Source organism: Harmonia axyridis, chromosome 4, assembly GCF_914767665.1.
Source record: "Harmonia axyridis chromosome 4, icHarAxyr1.1, whole genome shotgun sequence".
NCBI classification, from domain to species: Eukaryota; Metazoa; Arthropoda; class Insecta; order Coleoptera; family Coccinellidae; genus Harmonia; species Harmonia axyridis.
The window spans coordinates 29,610,015-29,633,137 of NC_059504.1; the positions used below are offsets into that span (position 1 = coordinate 29,610,015).

The window sequence follows — 23,123 nt, forward strand, 5'->3', positions numbered from 1 at the left end:
AGTTAGATAATTTGTTGATGACTGTAGTGAGCATGCTTAGGATCATGCTGTTTTGATTGAGCATGCAGTATTTGGTGGTATATAAAGAGTAAAAATGTAAAAGTGAGAGCCCCGGAGACCAATTCTTAAACCTATTATATTAATATTGGGAAATGACTCCTTTATGGAATCGAGATCGATGGACCAAGCCATCAAGTTTGATTTTACCGCAATTAATACTCCACCCCCACTCGACTTACTTGTGAGGTCAAAGTTGCGATCATTTCTATACAGAACATACATATCATTACATATTTCGGAGTCCAGTATATCAGACGATAGCCAGGTCTCCGATAAACATATTATAATTATGTCATATTCACTTTGAACAATGGAATCAAAAATATCATGTGTCTTGGACCTAAGGCCTCTAACATTCTGATAAAAACACCCAATGTCAAGTGAATGAGCCGCTGCAAAATTCGCGGTATTATTCCGCATTAATTGTTATTTAGTATCAAAAATAGAGGACTTAAGGTTGTTCAATTTTTTCTTATAGATTGGACATTTTGCAGCGTCCCACACAGCATGAGAAGTATCCGTTAAATTAGCATTGTTACAATTTATACATTTAAGGGTGGAACTTGTACACTTGTTCAAAGGGTGTTCACCGGTACACTTTGGACAAGTTATCTTGAGGGAGCAATTGGATTGAACATGATTAAAACCACTACACCTGAAGCAGATCCTAACGTCCGTTGCATCGAAGACCGAGGAAGCATCGATTTGGACATATATTCTGAAATTCTATATATTTTTTTCAGGGCACACTGATGATACTTCTCTTTCACATTTTAATTATTTTAAAATAGTCGTATAATTTGCCGAATATATTTTCAAAATGAATACATTTCATAAGTGAAATATTTCCAATTGAATTCTCATTATTTTTTGATGATTCATTAGTCAAGCAATAATTTAATTCGATAAATAGGTATCGATATTAGTAGTTTCAAGTAATCTAGTTAATTAAATTTATTTTTAGAAACATTTTATGTAAATTGAGTTATCACTTAATAAATAAATAAAAATGGATATGCGACTTTCTGTAGTATTCCTAAAAATATTCAATACATTAGCATTTGTAATATTTTGTTGGGACTGTATAATTGAAGGGTAATGTGAAATGATCAATTCGGATAAGTAAAAAAACTTTTCAACTAAAGTTTATTAGTCATGCAAATAACATGTAACATTTTTATTATGTGACCAGCATTTAAAACTTCTTCACTTTCATAAACACTTCTAGAAGTGTTTGTACCTTTAAGATACCCCAAGTATTCTACTCAGTCTTGCCATTTGGACCTAAAAAAGGTACTATTAGAATCCTGTAGTATAATAATGTTGATTGAACCGTTCACATATTATATGCACACGATTGTTATTCGTCATATTTCGAAGTCTTCCATCCTTGCATAACTTTCAATATCACTAGATTGAACTGAAACAAATGATGATATCTACCACCTTTACCTAAAATGAAAATAAAATATACACAGTAACACATTTGTTCACTATAGAATGAAAAGTTTTTATATTTATTGTAAAATCGAATTTTAATAACGCAAATACACACGCAACTAATACAACAAAACACTCCAATGTCAACATTTATAGTTCTACGTTTGCTCACCTTGGCGCTGCATTCTTAATCTCAGATGCCTAATCCTTATATACTTTTAATGAAAGTCTCTTCAGGATCACCATTAATTTTTCACTTTGTTCCAGGTTTCAAAAGGCTTATGTTGGAGTTCTGCCAAAGAATTGAAGATTCCAATTCTAAATCAATCCTTCGATTTCCTGGATTTTTGTCAGTAATGACAAAAATAATTATTTTATTGTCAATCTTCAAATGAAATGTTTCCTTCTTTAATATTTAAGTGGTACAATACGATATATATATATATATATAATTTGATTTAATCATTTCATTAAATTATATTCACAAATATCAATTTGTATAATTATGTGCAATAAAAAGTATGTCAAAATTCGTTGAGTATTATTACTTAAGTAAAAATTAAGTTTGATGCAAAACCTCACTGAAATATTGAAAAAACTGTAATTGATATTACAGTTTTTTCACAATTTTTGGTGCAGGTTTTCATTCAAATTGTGAGTTGTTTGGAATTATGAAATAATAAGGAGCCAAATGCGCAGAATCAACATCATTAGTTCCATTCCCTGCCCATAAGGTCGCCACAATCACGCTTATTTATTTTACCGTTGAGTCGTCACTCTTTCCCTCCTTTCTCTATGCATCTACTTATCTATGGTTACGACTGCTACGAGCCCACTACACGGACGTCGGACAGTCAACAACTCATGAACCCAACAACCTTCGAATTTTTTCATTTAAATCACAAATCTGCGATTTTGTAATAAGTGAAATGGCTACCATCAGTACTATTTAAATGAATCATCTAACGATAATCAAAGCAGTGTATTTTCTTCCTTAAAATATTGTTTTCTGGTCGTTACAAAAGTAAGTGTCAATGTTAATTATTTTAAACTAAATGATTGTAGGCAACACTGCTTATTCGTGACCTTGGTGATAATTCTTTCTCAAGTTCCGATATTGTTTGCATTTTACATGTTAATTGTTACAAGTTAATGCATACAGTTAGAAAGCGTATGTTTACAATCTGAAATTCGATATTGCTTATAGATAAAAGGAAAATGTCTCTCTGGGCTAAGGCACAACAGCTCCCTCCAGAGAGTATGCAACAAATCCATGCCATCTATGGAGATCACTTCCCAATTGAAGTCAGGCATTATTTAGCCCAATACATAGAGGATAAATTTTGGTAAGTTTCCTTTTACTTAACTCAATAAACTCCTTAGAATACATGCTTAACACATATATATATATATATATATATATATATATATATATATATATATAGGAGTTTGAATAAATCTTAACTCTTGGTTTTTGACGCTAGGTCTGAACTGGAACCCGAACCAGAAAATCCACAACATGAACATTATGTCGCAGGACTTGTTAGCTCCTTGATTCAAGAAATTGAAAATAAAGCCTCTATTGTTAATGGCCCAGAATTTTTTTTGACAAAACTGAAATTGGCGGAGGCTGCAAAAATGTTCCGTCTAAGATACAGGTTCGTTCTATTACTTCAAATCAATTTTTGTAAACCTAACTCTTAATTTTTTTCATAGTGCAAACCCAATGCAACTCTTCACATATATTCGACAATGCCTTTCTACAGAATTCGGTATGATTCAGCAGGTCAGTGGTGAAATAGTTCCTGGTCTATCAATGAAAAATTCTGGAGCTGAAACTTTGCATAAAATTGATATATTAAAGAGGAGAACTCAGGTTGGTCGATTGATATCAAACAATTTTTTGTTTTTAATGAATTTACGGCATTGACTGCTAGGGTTATTAGCCATACAATTTTATGTTATAATTATTATTTTGTTGAACATATAGACCTACTTTAATTGTCATTTTTTTAGGATACATCTACTGATTTGAGAAGAATGGAGGAAGACCAAGAGGCATTTGCTATTCAATACCATGAATGTACTAAAATAAATGGTAAAAATTGTTTGATGACTATTAGTTCATGTTATAATGCTTCAATTTTGTTCTAGCACATTTGCAACAATTGAGTAGTCAACCAAATAATCCGACAACTGCTCAAAATATCCAAAAATTAACTAGGCAGAAGGAAACATTGGAACAAGGGCTTAATCAAAGAGTATGTTTTTCAGTAGAACCATATATGTATATTAATTAGTTCAATTGAATGTTGATCAACCTAAACAAAATATTTATTACCTGAAATAAAACGTTCCATTGTGTGCTATGAAAGAATGCTCATTTTTAACTGATGAGCTATCTTTTAATGAAAATTTTTTGAATCAATACTTCTAATTAATAAAAATTTTAATTCTTGTAATTGCGATCTTGTCGTGGTTAATAATTCAATTGTTATTTAATAATAATAATTTGTAATTTTCTTTATTTAAGGTGGCCGGTTTGATGCAATTACGTTTAGCTTTAAGTGATAAGTTGAAAGAAACTGTTCAATTGTTGAATCAACTGCAAACACATGTGCTTGACGAGGAATTAATCAGGTGGAAAAGAGAACAACAGCTTGCTGGGAATGGAGTAACTTTTAATAGCAATTTGGATACAATCCAGGAATGGTAATACAAAATTTGAATTGTTTTCATGAATAATAATGATTTGGAGAATTAATTTGATTAAAAAATATGTCTAGGTGTGAAGCATTAGCTGAGCTGATATGGCTGAATCGTCAGCAGATCAAGGAAGCTGAAAGATTGAAAGCTAAGCTGGCTCTGGATCCTCTTGGCGTACCTGATGTTTTACCTCAACTTCTTGCCGACATAACTCAGTTATTATCGTCTTTAGTAACATCTACTTTCATTATCGAAAAGCAACCACCACAGGTTATGAAGACTAATACAAGGTAAATTCAACAATTATAATTGGCAATACCGCTTAATCCTGAGCCGTCGTGTCATTTTTCTGAAGATATTTCATTATAAAACAATTTTTTTGCAGATTTACCGCAACTGTCAGATTACTTGTAGGGGGAAAACTAAATGTCCACATGACTCCACCACAAGTGAAAGTTACAATTATATCTGAAGCCCAAGCTAATCTGCTACTAAAAAATGATAAATTGAGCAAAAGTGGAGAGTCGAGTGGGGAAATCCTGAACAATACAGGTACAATGGAGTATCAACAGGCAACAAGACAATTGTCTGTGAGCTTCAGAAATATGCAGTTGAAGAAAATCAAGAGGGCCGAGAAAAAAGGAACAGAAAGTGTTATGGATGAAAAATTTTCACTGCTTTTTCAGTCTCATTTTAATGTTGGAGGAGGAGAGCTTATGTTCCAAGTATGGACTTTGAGTTTGCCTGTTGTAGTAATAGTACATGGTAATCAGGAACCTCACGCATGGGCTACTGTCACTTGGGATAATGCTTTTAGCGAAGCAGGCAGAGTTCCATTTGCAGTTCCAGACAAAGTAAGTTTCGATTTTCAGAAGTAATAATTTTAATAATATCACAAACTTTATGACTCACACCTTTCGGGAGTGTTATACATCCAGTTGCAGGAACGTTCATCAAAATTTAATACCTTCATTGAAATTTTAATCCTCCAGTAGAAGGAGCCTATTGGCTAGCTGCCAGACTATCAACATGCTGGTGATATCTACTATTTATTTTAGATTAATCTGTTCATGACTTCATTAAAATATTTCAATCATTATAATTCATTACCTCTAAAACTGTACAAAAGTAATAGTTACTACACCTTTTCCAATTGTAATTCAGAAAGAGTAAAATGTAATTGAGAAAAGCGAAATGAATATCAGAAGATTGATATTGTAATTCAGAATAGGACATTTGAAATTCAGAAAAAGAACTTTATATTCAGTAATTTGTTTTTCAGAATACCAATATGAGAGATAAAGAGAAACAAAATTTATTGATTATGTAATCAGATGGCTATTGACCGCAGTCTTCCAGCCAGTTATATACAGTTTTATATTACATATTATCAGAAAATATTAAAAAAAAGACTATTAGTATTGGTTCTATTTCCGTTATCTGATATAAAAGCTGATTGGATGGGTTGTTGGGATGCCTAAGTTTTGTAATCTTTCATAAGCAAGTTCTTTCTGCTACTTCAATTGTATTCAGAGCTGTTTTTGTTGAATTTGATAATATTATATGTCCATAGTCCAATAAAGGTCTGCATATCATTTTGTATACCGTACTAGCTGTTTTACTAATGATTCCCATGTTTTTATTGGTAAGAGATCTAAAATGCCCAGCTTTTTTCTTTTGGTGTATCAAATGTACTCTGAAATTCAACTTGTTGTCAATCTTTATGTCTACGTATTTGCATGAATCTGCTGTAGTAATTCATAGTGTCACTTCTAAGTTTTATATTGGGAGAGTTGGCATTGATTTTATGGTTGAAAATGACGAGTTTTGATTCTGTTGGGTTGGGTTGTATTCTCCAACGTTTCATCCATGCCATTGTGACATATGCCAACTTCTGTAGTCCTTTCATACATTCTTTCAGTGTTTTGTGGTGAGACATTAAAGTTGCATCATTGCAAATTGGAGAATATAATATATTCCAGACATATTGAATCCGAATTGACATGGTGGCATATATTTTCCTGTCTCGTTGCATATTCTTTCTCCCATAATTTTTTCAAAATTTTTTCCCAATGTAGGTTGAAGTGTAATAGGCCTGTAGTTCTATATGTTGGAATTATTTGTCTTTGCCTTGGGGATGGTAATCAAAATGACTTTTTTCCATTTACTTGGAACGAGGGATTGAGAGAGCCGAGAGAGGCAGTAGTTATAAATTTTGATTATAATATTGTGAACTAAAGGGTCTAGGTTCCTCAGTATTTTTCTTGAAATGTTGTCATAATACCAATATTTAATTCAGAAAAGGAATACTTGATTTCAGGAAATAAGAAGTGGAATTGGGATTTGCTAATTTGGAATTCATAAATACGAAATTGTAATTCAGAATTGGTTACATGTACTAATTAATAAAAATGAATAGCCATATCTATGTAATATCTGTGTATATTGTACTGGTACTTCACATTCGGTACTGTTCTGAATTACACATTACATATTACCTGAAATTGAATTGATAACCTCTGCAATACAATTTTCCTTTTCTGAAATATAATTTGCTGTTTCTGAAATTCAATTCAATATTCTGAATTACCACTTTGTTTTACTGAATTTCAACTTTCTAATCTGAATTTCAATTTTGTTTTTCTGATATTCGATTAACTATTCTGATATCCGAGTTTTCTTTTCTAAATTATACTTTTCTATTTTCAAGTATTTGTTCCCTCTTCTGAAATTGAACTCTCTTCTCTTTTCAAAAATTTCCAACTATGGGCCACAATCATACCCCTTGCCAGTCACCACAGCGGAAATAGGCTCAAAAATAATGCTATGTACCCAAAAAAATTGCTTTGATTTTCTGAACTACAATTGGAAAAGGTGTAGTTACAAAAGTTAAATTGACTCAGTTTGTATATATCACACCTTGAGTTTCCTATGCTTGGAGTAAGATGTCTAAAAACCTGGAGAATGCAATGATTTCGTTTTGTTTTGCAAATTTTGAGAATATTAGTTAAGCTTCGTTATGTCAACTGTAGGTAGCTATTAACAAATTATGACTACAGTGTTTGATTGGCTGAGCCTAAATATGGCGGATTTTTGTTTACATTCTCCATTTACCTGATTTTTGGGATTTATTTAAAATGTAAGGTTTATTTTAGTCACTGTGGTATTTATCAGTTAAATAAATTCGTTTTTTATATACGATCAAATACTATCAGGCTAAGATGTCTAAAAACCTGGTGTATGTACTGATTAGATTTTGTTTTGCCAATTTTGAGAATATTAGTTAAGCTTCTGATTGGCTAGGATCGGGTTTTAATTAATGTATCCTGTCAAAATCAAAGGATAAAAGATCGAAATGAAAAGTATGACATTGCGACGCCGCCATGAAATGAAACTAATATTTTTAATTTGGTCAAATGTCATTCCATTCAAAAATTAACTAGTGCATACACCATGTTTTTAGACATCTTAATCAGGCCCAGTAATTTTGATTTTGACGTGTGTCAGTTCAGTCAATTATATTCATAAGTTCTATGGTTTTATGTCCCCATTCGCCATTTTTCGGCTCAAGAATTAAGTCACTTTAATTATGGCAGATTCTTGTTATTTAAAAATTTGAATTTATTATTATTTCATGTTTCGTGAATATTTCATTGCTGATGTTCCAAATGGGGATGACTTTTGACTGTTTTTTTCTTGAAATTCCTAGGAAATACAAATATTCTTAAGATGATCATTCCTTGCATTTTTCTTTGGACACGATGCACTTTAAAATTTAAATTATACAAGATATAATATAGAAACAACTAGTTCATTACAATTCACTTACCTTTGTTTTCTTAGATTAGGGCCTTACATGAAAAAATTCAGAAAACCTTTAGTGCTATCGTATTTTTCCTGTCATTAGTGCATTTTATATCTTCTTTTGCCACAGTGACATTCTGCACATTTTTCTTATGACGAGAAGTTAATGAAATACATATTACAAACGTTTATTATACACAGCAAACTGATCCTTGGAGTTCATCTGTTGATTTGATACTTGATACATCAATCAAATTCAAATTGACAAAAAAATGATGGAAATGGCAAGTATGACATTGCGAAATAAAACTAATGGCGTATTCGACTGGCTGCACCAGTGCGAATTAATTCGAGCTAAATATGTCATTTAGCTCTATATTTTTTTATACAAAACATTATATTGAACGAATCTTTGTGTATCATTCAAATCTTGAAATTTGAAATGTTTTTTGAGAAGGAAAATTGACACTGAGAACAGATCTACATCACAAATATTTGCGGAACATTGTACTCTGTCCATTGGTATAATTGGTTTGGTTGAATCTTACATAAAAAGTTTCCCTTGGTCTCAATAAAGCTGGTTGCAATTAACTTTTAAGTTAATACTGCTTATGTGATCCGTTTAGAACTTCTACAACATATATGACAAAGTTATTAATATGTACGTATTGATCATAGTGGATGACAACATCCTTGGGATTGGATAATTTAAAAAATAATTGCTGAAGAATTCAGCTATACTTCTTGATTGCTACATATTTTGTCGTATGATACGTATTTTCTTTGGATTTATCACAATTCAATTTTTCTGTCAATAAATTCTCCAGAAACTGCTAAAATCATTTTCGATTGAAATTTTTCCTTAATAGGTGCAGTGGAACAAAGTTGCCGAAACTCTTTCATTGAAATTCAGAGCAGCTACTGGCCGTCCACTCACAGAGGACAATCTTCGATTCTTGGCAGAAAAAGCTTTCAGGGGAAGTTACAGTGAATCCCAAAATCCCATGTTGACTTGGGCTCAGTTCTGTAAAGAACCATTGTCTGAGAGAAATTTCACTTTTTGGGAATGGTTTTATGCAATAATGAAGCTCACCAGGGAACATTTGAGAGGCCCTTGGGTAGATGGGTAAGCTATTTCATTTCTTATTTTAGATATTCATGTTAAAGGTGCAATAAATACTGCAAAGGTCAGTTGGCAATATTCACACAATATGATTTTAATATAAAAATTGCATTTTTACAGTTTGATAATGGGCTTTGTCAGAAAGAAACAAGCTGAAGAAATGCTATTAAATTGCGCGGCCGGCACTTTTCTCCTTAGATTCTCTGACAGTGAGTTAGGAGGAATTACTATTGCTTGGATTTCAGGTATGTAACTCTCCATTTCCGGAATTTCCATTGAAATTTTCAGATTTTTTTTTTTTCAGATAATGGTGAAGTTTTCAGTCTACAACCTTTCACAGCTAAAGATTTTGCTATAAGAACACTAGGGGACAGAATATCAGATTTGAGTCACTTGGTGTGTCTATACCCTGATATCGCAAAAGACATTTCTTTCCAGAAATACTACACACCTTATCAGAGTAAGTTTCTGCCATTCATTATTTGGGGCGTTTTTTTTTTATAAGAACATTTTCAAATTGACACGTATTTGAACTTTAATTATCTACATAATATGTAAACATTAAATTTTTATACAGAATTGTCAAAAACCTAATGCAGAAGTCTCCTTAAACTGGCTCAGACATTTACATTAATAGTTTGATATTTTAAAAAGTTTCACTGATTAAGTTAAAAAATGCAATATACTTCTAAATTATAGTTTTACAGAATATGAGGTTGGGATCTATTTCACTACATAATTTTTTTTCTTTACTATGATTAAATATGCAAATCTGAATGACTTTCTGTTTGAACTGTTGCATTAATCCAAGTAGTTTACAAAATATCAAAAAATAAACTGAAAAAAAGGAGAGATGCGTAGTTAGTATTATATTCTGAATATAAGTGTGACAAGCATTCATATTTTCTAAGTAGAAAAGAATGTGGAAGTGTCATGCACTTTTAGTTCTCAAGAAATATCCTCATAGGGTGTCTTAAATATTGTGTTGAATATAGTGAACAAAATTTGACCATAATTGATTGAATAAATGGGTTTGTGGTTTGGGGACAGGACAAATCAAACAAATCCTTATTGAAAAGTCTACATTACGATCCCAAGTTTGGATCTTTTTCAAGACTTTTCAAATGTATTTATAAGGTAGCATGATGTGGATATAAAACCTTTGGGTCATAACATATAAAAATAATCACTGTTTATTATAACTCGAAAACAGTCGTCACTCTTGTCAATCTGAATTTCAGATTAACATAGAATTTCTTATGTAATCCCATTGTAACAAGCGTTCACTGAAATTTATGGTCAAAAGTGCTGTGGAGAAATTAGAGTTGATTTTCTGTGAGTGTGAGTAGCGCTTAGCTTGTACCATATTCTTCCCAGATTCGAAGTATATAAACAAATGTTAGTGATATGGTCCAAGCAAAGCGCTACTCGTTGGCACAGAAAGTCAACTCAAATTTCTCTTTAACATCCACATATCTGTGGATGTTAGTTGGTTCCTCACATTGCCTACATGAATGTCGTTTTCATAAGTAATTAACCTATTCAACTGATTCCTTCTAAGCATCTGAAATTTTTGTATGACTGAGGTTGATATATCAAAGGAAAATTCTGTTGTTGTTTTGTGTTATAATGCACTATATCTAATCTAATCAATCACTGTTGTAACAGGCAGTGAACAAACTTCAATTAATGGTTATGTCAAGCCAGTATTGAAAACGCACTTACCTGGGTGGAGTGATAATAGTTATCCAAATACTCCACATCATCCTTTCATGCAGTCTCCTGACCCTTCCAGAGATACGCCATCTGTGGCTAGTAGGTGAGTGAAGCATATTTTCAGCAGTTCATAGTTTGATTGGTCTGTTAGTAATTTTATATCTTAGTTTTCAGAACATGATAGAACTGTAGTCGGATCCTTTAGTATTGGTCCCTTTTAATTTTTTTCCAAATTGCCATATGCAACATACATGCTTTATACAAATGAGTATTTTTTTTAAGTGATATAGTCAGACCATTTGAAGGTCTTAAATTTGAATTAGTATGAAATTTATTGATAAGTTTTATATATTTAACTCAATGCTTTTTATATTTGTTTATATTTTACATAAATGTTTTTGAATTTGTATGTTTTTTATTCAGAATCATATCATCTACATTTTCATCATTCAGATTTTTTGTTGGTATGGTAATTTTCTTTTCAATCGTAGTTTAGTAATGAAACCAGCTTCAAAAAAACTGGGAATGTTCAGATTTCATTTAGTTTCTTCTATTTTTTATATGTGATGATTAGAAAAGGACAGAGGAAAGACATTATATCATCATAACTTTACATTTTTGGCTAAATTATTTCTAGATTAAATTCTCTTTGCTTGTTATTACAAGTAAAGAGAATGATGAATCGTTATTACGATTCATCAATAGTAAATTATCAAACTGAATTCAACATTCTTCAAATAATTCTATGAAATATCTATAAGAAAGATAAATAGTAGTAGTAAACCTTTGTGTTCAATTTATAGGTTTTATTAAGAAATTCTCCCTCAATTGAGATGAGCAATTTATTTTTAAGTTTTTGTTTTAAATTTGAACATTCTTCGTATTTAAAGACGGTACTAATTTTTATTGAAACTAGAATCCTAGTGCAGCAATTTCAGTCTATAATACACACATCGGAAAAGTCTAAGGATATTCTTCGAAATGATTGGTTTTGAGTTAAATGAAAGAAAATTCGAGGAAATTATGTATAGATGTATTCAATAATTGTTTATATACTTCAAATAAACCGAAATTTTTATAATGAAAAAGTGAAAAACTGAAAAAAATCGAAGTCTCTAAATTGCGAAAAACTTAGTAATTTTTTATCGAAAATCAATTCAAGTTTGGCATTTAATACAATGTGTGGCCTCCTCGTTGATTAATTACGGCTCTACACCTACGATTCATAGACAAAATCGGATTGTTTAGGTCTTCCTGACTTAAATTTGTCCATTCAGCTGTCAGAAGCTCCCTGAATTCTTAAAACATTTTGGACGTTTCCCATATTTGGCGTAATCCTTCTTTGAAGCATGTCCCATACATGTTCTATCGGATTCAGGTCCGGAGATTGTGCTGGCCATGGCAAAACATCAATTCCCTCATTATCCAACCATTGTGTCACAATACGAGCGGTATGGGGACGAGCATTGTCATGCATCAAATGGAAGTTTTCACCAACAGCTTCTGCATAAGGTTGTACAATTGGTTGCAGAATATTTTCCAAATATTGCTGAGCTCTTAGAAAACCATCAGGAAAAACGAGCTCTGTTCTACGTCCAATGGAAATTCCTCCCCACACCATAATTGTACCACCTCTATAACGGTGTACTTCCTGGACGTGTCTCAAGCGTTCTAAATTACCAGATCGTCTCCATAGTCTTATTCGACGAGAATCTGGATGATATCCGAATCTTGATTCATCTGTGAATAAAACTGTGGACCACTCATTGACACCCCAATTTTGAAACTCACGACACCAATTCAATCTTGCAGCGCGATTTCCTCTGGAAAGTGGTGGACACCTAATGGGCCGTCGGGAATGAAGATCGGCTTCATGAAGACGATTCCTCACAGTATCTCGCCCAATGGTCAAATTATGAGCCCGTTGAAATTCCATAACCAACTAAGGAGCCGTTATAGTGGGTTGCCTTCGGGCGGTCAAAACCAAAAATCTGTCTTGAATAGCAGTTGTACAACGTCCACGTCCTGGATGATTTTCGGCAGGATTTCCAGTTGTTCTGAAACGCCTCCACAAACGACTTATAACACTTTGTGAAACACCCATTCGCTCAGCTGCATCGACTTGTCTCATGCCCCCTTCAAGTAAACCAACCACTCGATTCATCTCTTCCAAAGTTAAATGATGTCGTTCCATAATAAAAAGAAGTTGATAGAAAAATATTGTCGATGTTATAACCCAAAATCGATCTAACGAATGCATGAAATGATTAAAATCAAATACAGAAATTTTAACTGCGACATTCATTTTTTTTATTTTTATCATATCTCCCATATTTTCTTGGCTAGCATATGTATACAACCAAAATTCATTCCGCATGATGATTTCAATTGATAGTCTGCAAAAAACTTGAGATAAAAGCAATATGCGATTTACCATGCGAGATATACTGAAATATCCTTAGACTTTTCCGATGTGTGTATATTTAGTTTTCTCAGTAGTTTATTAGCTTGATGTATCAATTAGAATGTTTATTTCAATTTTAAGTTCATAAATCCCATACACCGAAAGGTAACAAATGGGATACAGATTATATATATATATAAAGTGCACAGTATTTCAATGCAGTAGAGCATTTTTAACTTGGAACTGATTATACAGCCAAAATAATTCTGGTTATATAGAAAACACATACGCATTATGTGTTATGTGCAATAGAATAAAAAAATTAAATATGTTGAAATAATAAATTAAATTAATTATATATATATATATATATATATATATATATATATATATATATAATTATAATTCGAAACATTAATTTTTGTTTGATAATAATTTTTTTTTTTCTTTTTGAAGCTATGCTAATAAACGTAAACGAAGAAATCCATTTCGCAAACGAAAAGATAATTGAATCAGTTTCAAACAAATCTTACTGCCACCTTACAACTAGATGTTATGAATATGTTTTGATCATTTTTGAAATCTTGGAGCTTGAATTGTGGCCACTGAAGATAGGTTCAAGTTATAGAAGATTGCTATGGATATATTTGTGAGAGAAACAATGTATCTTATATTATAACATGTATATATATATATATATATATATATATATATATATAATATATAAATTGAAAGTGTAATTTTCTTGGGTTTAGGGCACATTAAAATTCAAATATTTATATTTTATTCAGTGAAATCGACATATTATGTTTCGGCGTTAATAAGCCTTTTTTGAGATTGTATATAATTACAGTTGGACATCAACATTAGTCTAGCAATATTCCAATAATAAAAATTGTACAAGTCAGCTCAATAAAATTGAAATCTTTACGAGGGTACTGTCAAATCAAATTTTATTTGACAGTACCCTCGTAAAGATTTTAACATATGTCGATTTCACTGACTAAAATATAAATATTTGAATTTTAATGTGCTCTAAACCCAAGAAAATTACACTTTCAATACATCAAATATAGCACAAGAAATATTACCTTTCCTATATATATATATATATATATATATAATATAGTTATTCTCACTATGTAACAATAAATTCTAAAATGGTAAATTGCTTGAAAAAAATTCCATTCTTAATAATTTTTTTTTCAAGCTCATTAAATACCCAAGTATTGCCTTCCAAATAATACATATTCAAATTTTATTTGCACAGCATATTGAAATGAACATTGGAATTTATACAATGCATAAAAATGACTAACAACATTATTAACTATCTTCATTTACTTTTGAGCAATAATTTTAAAATCTTTGATTTTAAAATAGAATATTTTCATTTGATACTTACTGAATTTAATTTTTTTTTTCTTTCATTTTCATTCTTAGTTTCAAGATTTCATTATCACCAACTCCATCATTCCATTCCTTGAGCAATTGATTGAAATAAAAAAAAATGTATGGTGAAATATCTCTTTGAAATGCAAAATTTGTTGTCTGATTATATTTAAATGTATTTATATATATTTGAAAAAACATTATTTCTGTTTATATTTTTTTCTCTAAAAAAATATTTACAATTTTTTGTTTGGATTTTATGGGTATTTGTGTTTAAATATTGAAGGGATGACAAATATAACAAAATACAGGTTATAAGAGTAAAAAGTAAATAAGTAATCCAAATACTGGAAGTATTGAAAATAATTTAAACTCAATTCAAAATTCTTCATCAAGTTGGTTTATCTGTTCTTTCTACCATTGGTTTTTTTGACTTTTACAAAACTCCTAAGAAAAATGTAAACAGTAAAATAGGGAGAAATACTTTTATTAGAAATTCCTATTGATGTTTTTCATTGTTTGTTAAAATGTGTAATCTTTATTCTACTTACTATCAAATAAATATTTAGAAAATTTTGAATATCCATTGAAGGTAGTAGTTACTTAGTGCAGCTTCAATTAAATTACTGGAAGTATTGAGGCAATATGTTGTCTTTGATAAACAAGAATACTTAAATATTCAGGCAACCTATGTTCTATAATAGTTTGAAGTTCATGCGAGTTGAGATATTTCCCCAGACATAATATTTTTGTTATTTCACTCAATTGAAAATTTGTGGTAATAATGCATGCTGCAATCAGACATAACCAGACACATTTGCAACAAAACATTTTATTATTTGTTCAATCTTCAATGATTCACTATTTCATGCCATGTTTTGCTTTTGGTTGGTCTGAGTTGCAGTATGTCATGTCTGGTTATATCTGTGCAGCTATGCTGGTTCGATTGCCACAACTGCCACATGTACAGCTGGAATGGACTACCTTGATTCATTTGACGAGAACAGCATTGATATAAATAATCTGGTCAATCTGAATGAGCTGATGCAAGCTTATAAGCAATAAACATAAACCAACAAGAGAAGATCACAAGATGGAGCTGCAGATAAAGGTTTTTTTGTCATGAAGTTTGAGATCTCTGTCAAAATGAATTATTAATTGTGAAGAACGATTTCTTTTTCTACAATTGTCAAATATGTCTAAATCAGAAACAAAATTCATTTTGAATGCTAGAAATAGTTTTCTTGATAAAAAATGCAATCTAATAATTCCTATGGCTTGGATTTTGAATACTTTTCATATCCTAAAAAGAATCTTAAGTTCTTTGCAAAATATCACCAGTTTTCACTGTAGTGCAAATTTTATGTATGTAAAAAGCACACCTTCGTCTTAAGATACAAATCTATTTCATTAATGTGATTTTTGAAATATCGACTAAATTTGTGTGCTTGTCTGTTGCCTAGTTATCTAAGCATAAAACTTGTTTTTGCAAATTACAATACATATTTTGACTTGGAACACATGAATTGGTGTATATGTGCCATAATCTTGAAGAACATAGTGCAATCAATGGTTTTTAATTGTTTAAGTTTTGCAATAGGCATTTATTTGAATACTTCATTGGTACTACCATTTATCAAATGGTGGGTTATATCTTTTAAAAAGATTTTACCAGGTTTATTTTCACACTAACCAATATAACTTAATATTATATATTGTCAATGTACAATTTATTTTTGAATATCTGTGAGTACAAAAAAATTTGTTTTTATATTTACAGAATTTGGGATTTTAATTCTATTGAATAACATTTGCTCATATTTTATTTTCATTATCTCCTATGGTGCTTCTTTTATTGTAGCTTTAAAATAGTTTAAGAAAATAATGATTGATTACTATCAGCACAGCAATTAGACAATCTTCAATATTTTACTATTGTGATGAAATTTTTCATTGGGATTTTAGACCAAAATTATTGTAAACCAAAACCGTCCTAGAAATATACCCTATGATTCCCTTTCTCCCCTATTGGAATTATATGTTGAATTTAGGAATTTAAAAAAAATTAACTAAGTAGTGTTAATCCAAAACTAATGTTATTATATATAATGATTGAAAAAATTTGTTTTCTTTGTTAGAGCTTTTTTATAGAAAATCCCGGTGCCTCTTGTTGTGGAATTTCAAAATTGATTATTTTTAAATTACTGAAGTCGGTGATTGCTTTCCTTAAAAATTTAAAAACTATTCTTTCTATGCGATGCAAAACAGTGAGATTTTATATTCTTCGGAAACTAAATTCAATTATAGCAAAAATTTTATACTTGAATCTAATTTTTCTAGTTTCTCACATGGCCAGTGATATTTTCTTAGTAATAATTAAATAATATTAACCTGAGTAATGAAGTGTTTCTTTGTTGTTGTTACTGAATTTTGTTAGATATCTAATTGTATATTGAATAATGTATTTCATGATTTTTTTTTGTAGTAGTGGTACTAATCAAAAATGAGGACAAGAATATCAATATAATCATCAGCTATAGAAAAAATATATTATTTATTTCTTTTAATGAAATAACCAATGTTTCAAGATTTCTTCATAATAATGAGAAAATATTTATGAGTTTCTAGTTGTGGCATTATAATTATGTGTATATTTAATAATTCTTGACATATCAGTGATAAAACTAATAGTTATTATTAAGTGATTCAAATAAATTTCTCAATATACGTGAAATCACAGTGAATATACTTTTTTCTGAAGAATACCTGACACTAATGATATTACTAAGAAAAAAAATACTTTTTTTCAATTCAGGCAATCACTCCAAAATATAATAGTTAAATAATTGGCCATCTGATTTACTAATAATTTCGGTATTCAAATGAATACAGCGAATGATTGTTATTAAGATTTTGTAGAATGAAATAATACTATGTGATAATTGAAAATTGGATAATAATATGAATGTGAACTTTTGTTTGGAATCAATCACTGAAATTTGTATATACATTCTTCTGCTTGTAGCATAATAGTCTATATTGTCTGTTGAGATATTCGCTGTTTGCTCAGTCAATAATTTCTGTTTTACAATAAAACTTGAAATGTGGTTAAATTGAATAAAAAATATAAAATGTTTGATATTATTTATTCTCTTTCTAGTCACTATTTGTGTTCTAAAATAAAAGCTCTTGGACCTGATCAAAAGAGAAAATTACTAAAATTTATTGCTATTTTTTATATATGGAAAAAAATCTCATCAATATAATAATCATAAATCTAATTCTGTAGGTCCTCAATATTCAACTCCACTCAAAACTGACAAAATGAAGAAGGTTCTGGTACGAACAAATTAAATGTTTAGTTCTACAAAATTGTAAGAATCTTAGTCTTTAAATAAACACTTTACAGAATGTACCAGAAAATTATATATAAATAGTGACACTTTGTACTGCTTTGGATATAAAACTAAAAAATAATGAAATTGGCGAAATTCAACTTTTAAACTTGCTGCCAAAATTAGATATAATAGTACAACTAGTATTGAAAATTTTCAATTTTCATGTTTGAGGTACTTGACTACTTTTTAATAATTTTCTAAAAGTGGTCAATAAACAAGTAGATAACAGTCATCAACCATAACAACTCTAATTTATCAGCTTCTCAAATTTTCTTTTTAATCCACTACCACCTTACATATTCTTTATATTCTTCCTTAACTGATATACGTTTTATTGTTTCATATCCCAAAATTATACCAAAACTGTATGATGCAGATTGCAACAGCCTAGCACTCAAACCTTTTGCGAACATTCTCAAGCCTTCTTCTTTCCATAAGCCTCTAAACGCTAGTGACCATGAGTCTAACCTTGTAACTTGCATTCTTGTCCTCACAATATCCAATGGATTGGTGATAATAACTGTGGTGAAACCTCCTAACATACCTGATGTCGTTTGAATAAACAGTTGAGATACCCATACTGGTGCTATGGCAAAAAGTTGATCTGAAATAAATGAGACAAGAAGGTAGGTGTTTTAGAATCTTAGATTATACATTCATTATTATTCACTATCTTGAAATTAATCTAAAAAAAATCGATAAAGCCACTGACTGACTTCAGAAGCTTATGAGTACTTGTCATTTATGCACCCTTTGAGAGAAAGTATGGTCCATATATCACCTTAGTTACTATATGAGTAGGAAGTTGATAGTATATAATCAAAATCCCAATGATACCTTTTCAGTATATATCAAATTCCTCAAAAAGCGGTAACTACTTCCTCAAACTTCAGTGAGTTATCTATCATCAGAGCAAACGTACTTTCATTCTGGTTAGGTTTGGTAACAACGCCCCCTCATCTTGGTAGTTGTCATTTTAATTTTCAGATTATTGTTTATGAACATTAAAATCAATAGGTGGGCAAAATCGGACTAAGGGCCAGTTGCACCATTTGCCTAAACATTGATTAATTTCTGATTTCTCTCGAGAAATCATAGAGTTAGCAACGTTTAAATTTTCAATCAATGTTTAGGCAAATGGTGCAACTGGCCCTAAAGATTTCGTAAATAGAGCTATTTGAAATTTTGTTCTCTTAATAATTTCAAAACTTCAGATTCGATAAAATTAAATATTGCACACAGATGCGACATAATAATTTCAAGCTCCGTGCGAAATTTTATGTTGATCACCACAAAACTGATGGAGTTGAGATTTGAGTGTTGCAAAAAATAATATTTTCAATCTGATCACATATGCGGAACCATAGAAAATACGAGATGAATACTGAAAAGAAATATCCAATATTTCCGAGATAACAGATCAATTCGAAAACAGAAAAATAAGGATAGGAGTAGCAAAATTTTTAATATCAGATCACCTATATCGGGTGTCCCAAATTTGTTGTCCAGTGAAAGGATCTCAGAACCCCTTTGAGCTAGCCCATTTTCGGGATAGATTGTTGAGAGAATTATTTTAGTGGAAACCGCAAGCTCATAAATTCAACAGTTCAATTAAGCTATAAGAGAAAATTCGAAAATGGTATGAAATGAAAAGTTGTCATAACTTCTTTATCATTGGTGCTATTCACATGAAACAAGAACATTCCACAGGTACTTTTTTAACTAGAAGCTATCGGTGTTATAATTTATTTTTTATTTCCATTAGTTTTGAAGTTATAATACAAACTTTTGTTTTTTAAATGTGAACCCTAACAATTTCTAAAACAAATAAAATCGCTCAATTTTTCCCTATTCAAAAATATATAACGTGATATAATAATAATATAATAATAAAATTATTTGGCACCCGGCTAGTACAAAAAATAGAAAATCAACACAACAATAATATAATCATTCACATTTCTCTGAAGTGGCCATATATTCTTCCGCAGAATGCACCCAAAGATGGTGCCGTCTTAATTTCCTCTGGGAGACCATTATACAAACGAACACCCTCATAGAGCAAGGACTTCTGTAAAGAAGTTGTTCTCACTGTGCAGATATTGAAGTTTTTTGCTGACCTAATATTGTAGTCATAAAAATGTCCTCTTCTTTCTAAGAAATCTTTCAGATATCGTGGTACAAGATATATAAATTCATAAAAGCCTATTTTCATTCCAGAATTGCTTAATTTTCCGCATTTTCTGCAAATAGCTTGTGTTTCAGATTTGCATTTTGGATATTTTTAATAAAATGACGTTTATTCATGCTTCTTGCCAGTTCGATCTCAAAATATTCACTAATGCCTCACTTGATCGAACCGAATGTTCACAAATAAATTTGACAATTTGTGTTTGAAAAACTAGAATTTTATTGATAGATTTGAATTCATGATGATTCAATCTCAGCAGTATAGCCTCGCCTGTGAATGTTCCTGTAGTTACTGGCCTATTCTCTCCATAAGAAAATATGGTGATCGTTTGAAATATTTCTTGGACATCAGGTTTGATGATATAGCATCATTGAAAGGTTCTCGTTTCTGAAACTGTTTTTGACAAAGTAGCATAATCAGGTATTATAGAGGACTTAGCTCGAAGTTTGTTCTCATAACATAGATCTATATCCTCAGATCCTTTAGGTACTGCTGCGAATTCCTCAGTTTTCATTCCTTCTTGAGAATTCTCATTGTCCAAGCCATCTTCCATAGTCATTGTGGGGTATGATGGTTCAATATTATTTGAATTATAATCATTGCCTGTATCTTCACTATCGCTAGGAATCCCATCCAGAGATACAAATGCTTTTTCAGTAGTCAACTTAGTCAAAAATATTTGCATTATTCAGCCATGACTGTGAAAATTGATCCAACAACATTGGTGTCTTCTTAATGAAATCGAAATTTTCCTCAGAAAAATTGAAGTAAGGGAACTTATACCTAAATATTACAATTGAAATAAAAAAAAATTGCCAAAATGCATGCTCTACTTTTATTATGGATGTAGTATTAAAGATATTTTTCCAAGATATGCAGCATATATTTTATGAAATATAGAGTTCACCACAACTCACCTGAATTTTTTTCTTTCTGTAGGATCTTTAGAAATAATTATTATTCCGATCGCACTTGACCAATAGTTTTCGCGGCAATTTATTACGCAAGTCTGACGAATTCCGTAACCTAACTAGCTTTTACTCCTAAAATGTTAATATTTTTGAGTATGAATAAACCTTTATGTGGAGCTGTTCATGTGATGAATTACATTTTACTGAAATACTTTGATTTGAGTTTGAATAAAGTCCGCTTTGAGTCGGAGCTGTAAGGTTAATAATTATAGTTTCTGTTTGTCTTATTCCTTCCAAGACACCCTGTATAGAATAACAATTTAAAATAGCTTGCAAAATTTTGTGTTGATAGAGTTATCAACTCTATCAACACAAAATCATAAAAAATTCAAGCAGATTATCGAAAAAAAAAAAAATAAAGAACACAATGACATGAAATCAGAATCTTTTGAGTGCTCATTCATTCATATATGACAATGATGATTGTATTAACATAATTCAATCATTTAATTTCTAATATTATGAAGATGAATCCTAACCAAACTGGGTTATCTCTTTGTGAAATTTAAATTGACCTTTAGAATGTACTTTAACATTCAATCTTAGATACATTTATTTAAAAATGATAATTTATTATTTACCTTGATAAAGTTGATAAAATCCCCACCATAATGAGGAATTAGGAACATAAACAGATAAACTAGCAAAATAACCTCTATAAAACCCAGGAATTCCATCTACTTTCAATATCTGTCTAACAACATCCATAGTTATCACAAATTTGCTTCTACCTGGTGATGCATCAATATTCAATGGATTGAACTTATCCTAAAAATGTTTGAAATTAGGAATACATCACTTCCAACTAAAACATTTTACTTTTAAACCCTTATTCTTCACATTATTTTGTACACCCAGCATCATCAAGTGCTGGCTCAAAACATCAAATGGTACAACAATTGATTGACCTACAACACTTGCTGCTGCACCAGCAACAAATGATCTCATCTTAGAATTCAAAATATCTTGCTTAGCAAGAATTTGTCTCATATCTTCATATATTGTTAAATACAATCCTCCTAAAATATTCATTCAAATTATATTGGATCAATTGGCGGCTTTCCTTACTTACCACTAAAAATTTGGAGTGAAGAAAGCCAAAAACCTCTATATAACCCAGAGAAGCCTTCGCCTTTGTAAATTTTAATATATGCATCGATCATACCTACAATAAGGCTTTACTATCATAACTATATCAAAATTAATGACTATGGTTACCATTATATAAAGCATTATGTTTTTGTACTTGTAGCCTTGTTTTAATTAATGTTAAAGGATATAATGCACAACGGACAGAAAATGAACTCAACATCGATAAGGGTAAGAACTTTACTTTATCCATCATATCCCATTCTATAGACCTTATAATAAAGCCAGGGGGAAGTTTTTCCCCCATGGTTGCCTCAACCACAGTCTTCATCAGTATGTATTAATCTATAGGTAGTTACCAACCATAATTAGTCATAAGCCATTGTTTCAATAATTTTCGTTTATCTTTTATGCCAAATAACGCCAAGGTATTCCTAAAAATTTTCAAAAGACTTGTGTTTTTAAAATATCATAAAAGTTGTAAAAAACGAATGATGAATAAATCCATAGATTAACGATGAATAAACCACAATTCACAGAATAGAAGAATAAAACCACAGACTACTTAGTCTTTGATAGAACCACAGATACAAGCAAATAACACAGTGTACTAGCACAGTATTAGCGATTCAAGTTCATCTCCAAGCCTCCTATCGGAAGAAACTGTAATATCGGCTTAAGGTACGGTAGGAGTGAAAGCTTTGACGGCGTGCATTTCTGCAAGTTAAATTTTTATATTTTAGTGTTCGAGGAGTTATAAGAGTTGTGTTCTAGAGTTTCATCATTTATCTAATATTTATTTCAACATTATGGATAGTAATTACTGCCC

At 30.7% G+C, this 23,123-nt stretch overlaps 2 protein-coding genes across 6 annotated transcripts; one reads left to right on the top strand and one right to left on the bottom strand.

The window, feature by feature from the left end:
- Positions 1-2,314: 2,314 nt before the first annotated feature.
- LOC123678372 (signal transducer and activator of transcription 5B) lies at positions 2,315-17,781 on the top strand. 5 transcript variants are annotated; one of them, XR_006747229.1, is made up of 15 exons: positions 2,315-2,524; positions 2,708-2,846; positions 2,985-3,158; positions 3,217-3,376; positions 3,517-3,598; positions 3,655-3,761; positions 4,034-4,212; positions 4,287-4,496; positions 4,592-5,060; positions 8,880-9,136; positions 9,254-9,378; positions 9,438-9,593; positions 10,802-10,952; positions 13,710-13,902; positions 14,697-15,517. XR_006747229.1 is itself a non-coding variant. In XM_045615374.1 (14 exons), the coding sequence occupies exons 2-14, from the start codon at positions 2,719-2,721 to the stop codon at positions 14,746-14,748; spliced, it is 2,250 nt and encodes a 749-aa protein (XP_045471330.1). In that variant the 5' UTR covers positions 2,315-2,524; positions 2,708-2,718; the 3' UTR covers positions 14,749-17,781. The 5 variants fall into 5 exon arrangements, 4 of the variants coding, with proteins under 4 accessions (XP_045471330.1, XP_045471329.1, XP_045471332.1 ...); XM_045615374.1 differs by lacking the exon at positions 13,710-13,902 and having other exon boundaries at positions 14,697-17,781; XM_045615373.1 differs by lacking the exons at positions 13,710-13,902; positions 14,697-15,517 and adding an exon at positions 15,578-17,781.
- On the bottom strand, positions 17,776-22,832 carry LOC123678374 (solute carrier family 25 member 44). The gene is made up of 5 exons (XM_045615377.1): positions 22,424-22,832; positions 22,278-22,370; positions 22,025-22,224; positions 21,787-21,973; positions 17,776-18,647 (listed from the first exon to the last, which is right to left on the bottom strand). Exons 1-5 carry the CDS (start codon positions 22,623-22,625, stop codon positions 18,328-18,330), a joined length of 1,002 nt encoding a protein of 333 aa, XP_045471333.1. The 5' UTR covers positions 22,626-22,832; the 3' UTR covers positions 17,776-18,327.
- Between the last annotated feature and the right edge of the window lie 291 nt (positions 22,833-23,123).

Excerpts from the sequence above, each read along its gene's own strand:
- LOC123678374 (XM_045615377.1), bottom strand. The coding sequence starts at position 22,625 with ATGAAGACTGTGGTTGAGGCAACCATGGGGGAAAAACTTCCCCCTGGC. Across the intron at positions 22,371-22,423 it reads ACATAATGCTTTATATAATG|GTATGATCGATGCATATATT; the intron begins GTAACCATAGTC and ends GCCTTATTGTAG. Across the intron at positions 21,974-22,024 it reads TGAAGAATAAGGGTTTAAAA|GATAAGTTCAATCCATTGAA; the intron begins GTAAAATGTTTT and ends AAACATTTTTAG.
- LOC123678372 (XM_045615373.1), top strand. The coding sequence starts at position 2,719 with ATGTCTCTCTGGGCTAAGGCACAACAGCTCCCTCCAGAGAGTATGCAA. Across the intron at positions 3,599-3,654 it reads TGAATGTACTAAAATAAATG|CACATTTGCAACAATTGAGT; the intron begins GTAAAAATTGTT and ends ATTTTGTTCTAG. Across the intron at positions 4,213-4,286 it reads TTGGATACAATCCAGGAATG|GTGTGAAGCATTAGCTGAGC; the intron begins GTAATACAAAAT and ends AAATATGTCTAG.